Source organism: Notothenia rossii (genome assembly GCF_949606895.1).
Source record: "Notothenia rossii genome assembly, contig: scaffold_202, whole genome shotgun sequence".
In the NCBI taxonomy this organism is placed as follows: Eukaryota; Metazoa; Chordata; class Actinopteri; order Perciformes; family Nototheniidae; genus Notothenia; species Notothenia rossii.
In genome coordinates this window covers 41,865-52,500 of record NW_027639775.1, presented here as the reverse complement: position 1 = coordinate 52,500, position 10,636 = coordinate 41,865, and the positions used below count along the sequence as shown (strand labels likewise).

The following is a 10,636-nucleotide window of genomic DNA, read 5'->3' as shown; positions in this document are numbered from 1 at the left end:
ACTACTACTACTACTACTACTACTACTACTGCTACTGATACTACTACTACTGCTACTGCTACTACTACTACTACTACTACTACTGCTACTACTACTACTACTGCTACTGATACTACTACTACTACTACTACTACTACTACTACTACTACTACTACTACTACTACTGCTACTGATACTACTACTACTACTACTACTACTACTACTACTACTACTACTACTACTACTACTACTACTGCTACTGATACTACTACTACTGCTACTGCTACTACTACTACTACTACTACTACTGCTACTACTACTACTACTACTACTACTGTACAGACCAGAAGATGTAAGACAGAGACAGATTGAACTGCAGTACTGTGTGCAGTACTATGTGTATTTACTGCAGTATTGTGTACTCTGTAGGCCCTACATGTCTCTGGGCTCTCTGAGGGATCAGCTGATCTACCCGGACTCTGAGGAGCAGATGAAGCAGAGGAACGTGTCCGACTCAGACCTGCAGAACCACCTCCAGACCGTCAGCCTGCAGAACCTCCTGGAGCGGGAGGGGGGTCAGTACCAGAACTAATAATACTGTTATACTGACCTCAGTACTGCATGTAGGGGTCAAGTACTACTCAGATCTGGTACTTGAGTAAAAGTAGAAGTACTCAGATCTTGTACTTGAGTCAAAGTAGAAGTACTAGAGTGTAGGAATACTCTGTTACAGTAAAAGTTCAAAATGTTCCTCAAGTGAAAGTAGAAAAGTATTCTCATCAAAATATAGTGAAAGACAGTAAAAGTAGTCATTGTTTGATTGGTCCATTTCAGAATAATATATATGATATGTTTTATAATGATTGATCATGAAAGTGTTCTCAAAGCTGGTAAAGGTGCAGCTAGTTTGAATGACTTTGTATACTGCAGGGTAGCTGGTGGATTTACTCCAGGTGGAACTAAAGTCTGATTTAACACTTGATTAGATTTCACATCATTCATCCACATCTGAGAAGTAACTAAAGGGATAAAATACATGTAGAGAGTAGAAGTACACAGAAACATTACATGCAAATACTCAAGTAAAGTACACCATGTACCTCTGAACTGTAGTGCAGTAGAAGTACACCATGTACCTCTGAACTGTAGTGCAGTAGAAGTACACAGTTTATCTCTGAACTGCAGTGGAGAAGAAGTACACAGTACCTCTGTATTGTTGTTATGGAAACAGAGGGGTTTCAGGTTGCCATAAGGCTGTTGACGGTCTTATTATAGGCTGCATCCATTGGTTGGTTTTGTGGCACATTTGTAATGCTGTGCCAACTTGGGCAGCACGCAGGCAAACTTTAGGAGCGCACACAGGGTGGAGAGGTGGAGCGATGGAGAGAAAGGGAGAGAGAGAGAGAGAGAGAGAGAGAGAGAGAGAGAGAGAGAGGCAGAGAGCGTGTGCAGCGGTCTGCTTGCGCACAGAGCAGTTTGTGAGAGAGCCGGCTTGAGAGTCAATTTCTCTTCAAAATAGAATTGATAGCCAGCCTCCCTTGTCCCTGGCTGGCTTGCTAGCTCGTTGGTAACTGATGTCTTCTAATGTGCCTGCATCTGGCGCTGAGTTTCCATATTCCTTTCATGAACCACTTCCTGATATCCATTGTTGCAGATAAATATAAATGATAACAGCCAAACTAACCTAGCAAGAGTAAACTGACAGGCTGCTGTGCCGCATCTCACTCAAAAACCCCACACGACTCAACCCAGAGAAAAACCAGTCTCGCGCGCAGCCTTTCATTCAGAATTTCATAGCAAAATAAAAAAATGATATTAAACCAATCTTTCAACATAGTTTAAAATAAATATTAGGACAGAGCCCTACAAATAACAACAATACACATAGGCCTAATAATAAAACAATTAATATGTTGTATTCAGCCCTGATTAAAACAGCAGGCCCAAATCCTGGATGGGCGGGCCCGGCCCCATGGGGCCCGCCCATGACGCCGGGTCTGCATCGTACAAGGAAAAACTTCCAGAGAAAACCCACAGTTTAAAGGGGAACATGGAGAAACCTCAGGGAGAGCAACAGAGGAGGGATCTGGGATATGCCGTGTGTAAATTGAAAAGATAATACATTTGCAACATAGGTAGTCCAAATGTTTGGAAATGCATGTGTGTATAATAGGAAGATGAATCCACGAGGATATCCATCCAGGACTTATGATCCAGGACCACAGCCACGACTCAAGATCCAGGACTCGCAATCCATGACACAGGACCGCAGGATCATCCATGACTCCGGATCCCGGCGTATATAGACACCAAAAAGAAAGACATTTGGGGAAGCTGGGTTAATCGGAACATGAGAGTACACAGGTACAGACAGAGAGAAGGAAGAAGTAAGATGTCCCCCGACAAACTAAGCCTATATCAGCAAAACTAGGGGCTGAATCTAATCAGCCCTAACTATAAGCTTTATCAAAAAGGAAGGTCTTAAGCGCACTCTTAGAAACGGATAGGGTGTCTGCCGTCCGAACACAAACTGGAAGCTGATTCCACAAAAGTGGAGCTTGATAAGAAAAGGCTCTGGCTCCCATTGTACTTTTAGAGACTCTAGGAACAACCAACAACCCTGCATTCTTGGAACGCAATGCCCTAGTAGGACAATAGGGTATAATGAGTTCTTTAAGGTAAGATGGCGCCTGCCCATTAAGGGCTTTGTAGGCGAGAAGAAGAATTTTAAATTCTATCCTGTGTTCTATAGGGAGCCAGTGTAAGGCAGCCAGAACAGGAGTAATGTGGTCCCTTTTCCTAACTCTGGTTAGTACACGAGCTGCAGCATTTTGAATCAACTGAAGAGACTTGACTGACTTCTTGGTACACCCTGATAATAAGGAGTTACAATAATCCAGCCTTGAAGTAACAAATGCATGGACTAGTTTCTCTGCATCGTTTTGAGGCAAGATATGCCTGATTTTTGCAATGTTACGTAGATGGAAGTAGGCGGTCCTTGAAATGGATTTTATGTGGGTGTTAAAGGATAAATCCTGATCAAATATAACACCAAGATTCCTTACAGTCTCACTGGAGGCCAAATTAATGCCATCCATAGTTAGTATATCTTTAGATAATTTGTTTCGTAGATTCTTCGGGCCAAGTACAATAACTTCAGTTTTGGTCGTGTTTAACATCAAAAAGTTTAAGGTCATCCACGTTTTTAAGTCCTTGAGGCAGTCTTGAATTTTATTTAGATGATTAATTTCATCAGGCTTGATTGATAAATATAGTTGAGTATCATCCGCATAACAATGAAAGTTTACAGAATGATTCCTTATAATATTGCCTAACAGAAGCATATATAGGGTGAACAAAATAGGTCCAAGCACTGAGCCCTGTGGCACTCCATGGCTAACTTTGGTTTGCATGGAAGATTCATCGTTGACACGTACAAACTGAGAGCGTTCAGATAGGACCTAAACCAGCCTAAAGCAGTTCCCTGTATGCCAACTAAGTGCTCTAGTCTTTGCAATAGGATATCATGGTCGATAGTATCAAATGCAGCACTGAGATCGAGCAAGACAAGAATAGAGACAAGTCCCTTGTCAGAGGCTATTAGAATGTCATTTGTGACTTTAACCAGAGCTGTCTCTGTGCTATGTTGTGTTCTAAAGCCAGACTGAAAATCTTCAAATAAATCATAGTTTTTTAAGTAATCAGCTGTTTTGCGACTGCTTTCTCAAGAATCTTTGAGAGGAACGGAAGATTAGAAATAGGTCTATAGTTGGCTAAAACCTCTGCATCGAGGTTGTGCTTTTTAAGAAGCGGTTTTATCACTGCTAATTTGAATGATTGTGGAACATAGCCTGATAATAAAGACATATTCATAATATTTAATAAAGAAGTGCTAATTAATGGAAAAACTTCTTTTAACAGCTTAGTTGGAATCGGGTCTAAGATACACGTTGATGGTTTAGAAGAGAGAATCATTGAATTTAATTGTTCAAGGTTTATGGCTGAAAAGCATTCTAGTTTACTATCTAGTGTAATATTAGAACTTAGGTTTCCGGGAGCTGTTGATAACACTATACTGGTCAAAGGCAAGAGGTCATTGATTTTGTTTCTAAGAGTAACAATTTTATCGTTAAAAAAGCACATCAAATCATTCCTACTGAGTGCTATGGGAATAGAAGGCTCAGTGGAGCTGTGGCTCTCTGTCAGCCTGGCTACAGTGCTGAAAAGAAATCTTATTCTTATTCTCATCTATTAATGAAGAGTAGTAGGCTGCTCTCGCTTTACGCAGTGCTTTCTTATATTCATTGAGAGTAATTTGCCAAATTAAACGAGATTCTTCAAGTTTAGTGGAACGCCATATCCTTTCAAGTTGTCTGGACTTTTGCTTTATTTTGCGGGTTTGGGCATTATGCCATGGAGCTAATCTATGTTGTTTTATTTTCTTCTTTTTCAAAGGAGCAACAGAGTCTCATTTTATTCGCAGCGCATCTGTAGCACTATCAACAACATGATCAATTTGGGGTGGTGTACATTTTGTATAAGTTTCCTCCCCTACATGCAGACATGCTATCGAGTTAAGTATTGGTGGAATCTCTTCCTTAAATGTGGCTATGGCACTAACAGATAGGTTTCTGCTGCAAGAGCTTTTGGCTAATGCTTTGTAGTCTAGTAACAGTACTTCAAAAGTTACTAAGAAATGGTCGGATAAAGCAGGATTATGCGGTTCGACTAATAGTTGCTCAATTTCAATACCATAAGTCAGAACAAGGTCAAGAGTGTGATTATAGCAGTGGGTTGGTTTATTTACACTCTGACAGAAACCAACAGAATCTAATATAGAGTTAAATGCAACAGCAAGGATATTTGTATCATCGTCAACATGAATATTAAAGTCACCTACGATAATTACTTTATCTGTTTTAAGTACCAAAGCTGATAAAAACTCAGAGAATCCTGATAAGAATTCTGAATAAGGACCTGGTGCACGGTACACTGTAACAAAGAGGATTGGCTGCAAAGTTTTCCAGGTCGGATGCGTAAGACTGAAAACGAGGCTTTCAAAGGAGGTATCATTTAATTTTTGTTTAGTATTGATAAGTAAACTTGAGTCAAAGATTGCTGCAACTCCACCTCCTCGGCCCGTGCCTCGGGCAATATGAGTATTGATATGGCTGGGTGGAGTGGCCTCATTTATGCTGACATATTCTTCATGTCTCAACCAAGTTTCAGTGAGACAACATATATCAATATTATAATCTGATATTAAATCATTTACCAGTATTGCTTTAGATGCTAGAGATCTTATGTTTAAGAGACCACATTTAATCTTCCTGTTTTGTTGCACTGTAGTAGTTGTTACATTTACTTTTATTAGGTTATTATGTATGACACCACTATTAGGTTTTACCTTAAATTGTCCTTGGGCAGACACACACACCGTTAATAAACTAAAGTCTGATTCAACACTTGATTATATTTCACATCAGTATATTAAACTGTCCTCAGTTACTTTCTCCTCTTCATCTACTTCCTGTACTTCATGTACTTCATGTTCTTCATGTACTTCATGTACTCCATGTACTTCCTGTGTCTCAGGCTGGGGGGCAGTGAGGGACTGGAGGGACGTGCTGTCGGGGGGGGAGAAGCAGAGGCTGGGCATGGCCCGCATGTTCTATCACCGGTACTCACTCTATATACACAGAGTACACACAGAGTACCCACAGAGTACACACAGAGTACACACAGTACACACAGAATACACACAGAGTACACAGAGTACACACAGTACACACAGTACACAGAGTACACAAAGTACACACAGAATACACACAGAGTACACAGAGTACACACAGTACACAGAGTACAGACAGAGTACACAGAGTACACACAGTACACAGAGTACACAGAGTACACACAGAATACACACAGTACACACAGTACACAGAGTACACACAGTACACAGAGTACACAGAATACACACAGTACACACAGTACACAGAGTACACAGAGTACACACATAATACACACAGTACACAGAGTACACACAGTACAGACAGTACACAGAGTACACACAGAGTACACAGAGTACACACAGTACACAGAGTACACACACAGTATATATATGATATATGAATACTCTGTGCTCCAGGCCGCGCTACGCTCTGCTGGACGAGTGCACGAGCGCCGTGAGCATCGACGTGGAGGGACAGATCTTCCAGGCTGCAAAGGATGCTGGGATATCTCTGCTGTCCATCACACACAGACCCTCCCTGTGGTACGCACACACACACACACACACACACACACACACACACACACACACACACTCACTCACTCACTCACTCACTCACTCACTCACTCACTCACTCACTCACTCACTCACTCACTCACTCACTCACTCACTCACTCACACACACACTCTCTCTCACCTGCAGGGGGCAGCATAGCCCCCTCCTCTCTAATGTCTCCCCCCCCACAGGAAGTACCACTCCCACCTGCTGCAGTTTGATGGGGAGGGGGGGTGGAGGTTTGAGCGTCTGGACGCCTCAACCCGTCTGTCTCTGCAGGTCAGCCCCACACACACACACACACACACACACACACACACACACACACACACACACACACACACACACACACACACACACACACACACACACACACACACACACACACACACTCACTCACTCACTCACTCACTCACTCACTCACTCACTCACTCACTCACTCACTCACTCACTCACTCACACACACAGAGACACACACTCACTCACTCACTCACTCACTCACTCACTCACTCACTCACTCACTCACTCACTCACACACACACACACACACACACAGAGACACACACACACACACACACACACACACACACACACACACACTCACACACACACTATTTTCAGCTGCTCACCTGACCCACGACCCTCTGCTGTGGTTGCCGTGGTAACCAGTTTAACAACAGGCCTCAGGCATCATAGTGTGTGTGTGTGTGTGTGTGTGTGTGTGTGTGTGTGTGTGTGTGTGTGTGTGTGTGTGTGTGTGTGTGTGTGTGTGTGTGTGTGTGTGTGTGTGTGTGTGTGTGTGTGTGTGTGTGTGTGTGTGTGTGTGTGTGTGTGTGTGTCAGGAGGAGAAGCAGCGCCTGGAGAATCAGCTGTCCGGAGTTCCCAGAATGCAACAGCGACTGGAGGAGCTGCAGGGGCTGCTGGGGGGGAGGAGTGAGGGATTAGCAGATATTTAATCAAAGACATATTTAATATTTTAACTGATTCTTGTTGTTGTTTCACATGTCTCCTCTGTCACATGACCTGAACACTGCGTCACATGACCTGAACACTGCGTCACATGACCTGAACACCTGAACGCTGCGTCACATGACCTGAACACTGCGTCACATGACCTGAACACCCGAACGCTGCCTCACTTTAAATGTAGCGGCTTCAAGGCATTGTGGGACGGCATCATCTCTGCGCCCTGAGGGGATTACCTAGCATTCATAGCTCAGGGAACTTCAAACGCATCACGAGGCGTTCAAGGACTGACTTTAGTTCAGGAATATATTGTTATAAATTATTTTGTCCAATCACGGATCAAAGCATGATAAACATGATTTATATTTGATTTGATATTAACCTACACTCTCCGCTGCACCTGAACGCATCACAGGTCTCAGCCTGTTGCCATGGTTACAGACCCATTATTATTTTATTAAATATTAAAATAAGTTTCTATAAATCTGCTGCTTTAAATGTTTATGATGAACTTTGTATGAATAAAAAACATGATCAACCTTTGTGTGTCTGGATTCTCAAGAGCAAGTTACAGAAAGATGTTTCATTACATATGTATAAATATGTACTATACTTATATATTTAATATGATTTATTAAATATGTACTATACTTATATATTTAATATGATTTATTAAATATGTACTATACTTATATATTTAATATGATTTATTAAATATGTACTATACTTATATATTTAATATGATTTATTAAATATGTACTATACTTATATATTTAATATGATTTATTAAATATGTACTATACTTATATATTTAATATGATTTATTAAATATGTACTATACTTATATATTTAATATGATTTATTAAATATGTACTATACTTATGTATTTAATATGATTTATTAAATATGTACTATACTTATATATTTAATATGATTTATTAAATATGTACTGTACTTATATATTTAATATGATTTATTAAATATGTACTATACTTATATATTTAATATGATTGATTAAATATGTACTATACTTATATATTTAATATGATTTATTAAATATGTACTACACTTATATATTTAATATGATTTATTAAATATGTACTATACTTATATATTTAATATGATTTATTAAATATGTACTATACTTATATATTTAATATGATTTATTAAATATGTACTATACTTATATATTTAATATGATTTATTAAATATGTACTACACTTATGTGATGTATTATCAGAGGTTCTGCTGACCTAAAGTAAGAGTTAGCATTACAGATATGAAGGACCTCTCATGATCATCAATATGATGAACACCAGGTTTATCAATTACACAAGGACTGCTTCAGTGGGTCTTCTGGAGTCAGGCTTCAGGTCTGGATCTGGAGTCAGGCTTCAGGTCTGGATCTGGAGTCAGGCTTCAGGTCTGGATCTGGAGTCTGGATTCAGGTCTGGATCTGGAGTCAGGCTTCAGGTCTGGATCTGGAGTCAGGCTTCAGGTCTGGATCTGGAGTCAGGCTTCAGGTCTGGATTCAGGTCTGGATCTGGAGTCAGGCTTCAGGTCTGGATCTGGAGTCAGGCTTCAAGTCTGGATCTGGAGTCAGGCTTCAGGTCTGGATCTGGAGTCAGGCTTCAGGTCTGGATCTGGAGTCAGGCTTCAGGTCTGGATCTGGAGTCAGGCTTCAGGTCTGGATCTGGAGTCAGGCTTCAGGTCTGGATTCAGGTCTGGATCTGGAGTAAGGCTTCAGGTCTGGATCTGGAGTCAGGCTTCAGGTCTGGATCTGGAGTCAGGCTTCAGGTCTGGATCTGGAGTCAGGCTTCAGGTCTGGATCTGGAGTCAGGCTTCAGGTCTGGATCTGGAGTCAGGATTCAGGTCTTGATCTGGAGTCAGGCTTCAGGTCTGGATTCAGGTCTGGATCTGGAGTCAGGCTTCAGGTCTGGATCTGGAGTCAGGCTTCAGGTCTGGATCTGGAGTCAGGCTTCAGGTCTGGATCTGGAGTAAGGCTTCAGGTCTGGATCTGGAGTCAGGCTTCAGGTCTGGATTCAGGTCTGGATCTGGAGTCAGGCTTCAGGTCTGGATCTGGAGTCAGGCTTCAGGTCTGGATCTGGAGTCAGGCTTCAGGTCTGGATCTGGAGTCAGGCTTCAGGTCTGGATCTGGAGTCTGGATTCAGGTCTGGATCTGGAGTCAGGCTTCAGGTCTGGATCTGGAGTCAGGCTTCAGGTCTGGATCTGGAGTCAGGCTTCAGGTCTGGATTCAGGTCTGGATCTGGAGTCAGGCTTCAGGTCTGGATCTGGAGTCAGGCTTCAAGTCTGGATCTGGAGTCAGGCTTCAGGTCTGGATCTGGAGTCAGGCTTCAGGTCTGGATCTGGAGTCAGGCTTCAGGTCTGGATCTGGAGTCAGGCTTCAGGTCTGGATCTGGAGTCAGGCTTCAGGTCTGGATTCAGGTCTGGATCTGGAGTAAGGCTTCAGGTCTGGATCTGGAGTCAGGCTTCAGGTCTGGATCTGGAGTCAGGCTTCAGGTCTGGATCTGGAGTCAGGCTTCAGGTCTGGATCTGGAGTCAGGCTTCAGGTCTGGATCTGGAGTCAGGCTTCAGGTCTGGATCTGGAGTCAGGATTCAGGTCTTGATCTGGAGTCAGGCTTCAGGTCTGGATTCAGGTCTGGATCTGGAGTCAGGCTTCAGGTCTGGATCTGGAGTCAGGCTTCAGGTCTGGATCTGGAGTCAGGCTTCAGGTCTGGATCTGGAGTAAGGCTTCAGGTCTGGATCTGGAGTCAGGCTTCAGGTCTGGATTCAGGTCTGGATCTGGAGTCAGGCTTCAGGTCTGGATCTGGAGTCAGGCTTCAGGTCTGGATCTGGAGTCAGGCTTCAGGTCTGGATCTGGAGTCAGGCTTCAGGTCTGGATCTGGAGTCAGGCTTCAGGTCTGGATCTGGAGTCTGGATTCAGGTCTGGATCTGGAGTCAGGCTTCAGGTCTGGATCTGGAGTCAGGCTTCAGGTCTGGATTCAGGTCTGGATCTGGAGTCAGGCTTCAGGTCTGGATCTGGAGTCAGGCTTCAAGTCTGGATCTGGAGTCAGGCTTCAGGTCTGCATCTGGAGTCAGGCTTCAGGTCTGGATCTGGAGTCAGGCTTCAGGTCTGGATCTGGAGTAAGGCTTCAGGTCTGGATCTGGAGTCAGGCTTCAGGTCTGGATCTGGAGTCAGGCTTCAGGTCTGGATCTGGAGTCAGGCTTCAGGTCTGGATTCAGGTCTGGATCTGGAGTAAGGCTTCAGGTCTGGATCTGGAGTCAGGCTTCAGGTCCGGATCTGGAGTCAGGCTCCAGGTCTGGATCTGGAGTCAGGCTTCAGGTCTGGATCTGGAGTCAGGCTTCAGGTCTGGATCTGGAGTCAGGATTCAGGTCTTGATCTG

At 42.9% G+C, this 10,636-nt stretch overlaps 2 protein-coding genes across 4 annotated transcripts in view; one reads left to right on the top strand and one right to left on the bottom strand.

Annotated features, from left to right (window-relative positions):
* Nucleotides 1-7,771, top strand: part of LOC307027423 (ATP-binding cassette sub-family D member 1-like) — a 31,425-nt gene extending 23,654 nt beyond the window's left edge. The window contains exons 12-16 of one of the 3 annotated variants that reach the window (XM_079695667.1): nucleotides 409-554; nucleotides 5,575-5,659; nucleotides 6,128-6,253; nucleotides 6,458-6,545; nucleotides 7,109-7,771. In XM_079695667.1, coding sequence (XP_079551793.1) covers nucleotides 409-554; nucleotides 5,575-5,659; nucleotides 6,128-6,253; nucleotides 6,458-6,545; nucleotides 7,109-7,222 — 559 coding nt within the window. In that variant the 3' untranslated portion in view covers nucleotides 7,223-7,771. Of the gene's footprint in view, nucleotides 1-408; nucleotides 555-5,574; nucleotides 5,660-6,127; nucleotides 6,254-6,413; nucleotides 6,546-7,108 lie in introns of those variants that run through there. The other 2 variants (XR_013804619.1, XR_013804620.1) reach the window with 2 other exon arrangements.
* Nucleotides 878-5,556, bottom strand: LOC307027422 (uncharacterized protein; the record flags this gene model as incomplete). Its single annotated transcript, XM_079695666.1, has 3 exons — nucleotides 878-1,079; nucleotides 1,116-5,444; nucleotides 5,516-5,556. 2 exons carry the CDS (start codon nucleotides 5,554-5,556, stop codon nucleotides 4,448-4,450), a joined length of 1,038 nt encoding a protein of 345 aa, XP_079551792.1. The 3' UTR covers nucleotides 878-1,079; nucleotides 1,116-4,447.
* Nucleotides 7,772-10,636: the final 2,865 nt, after the last annotated feature.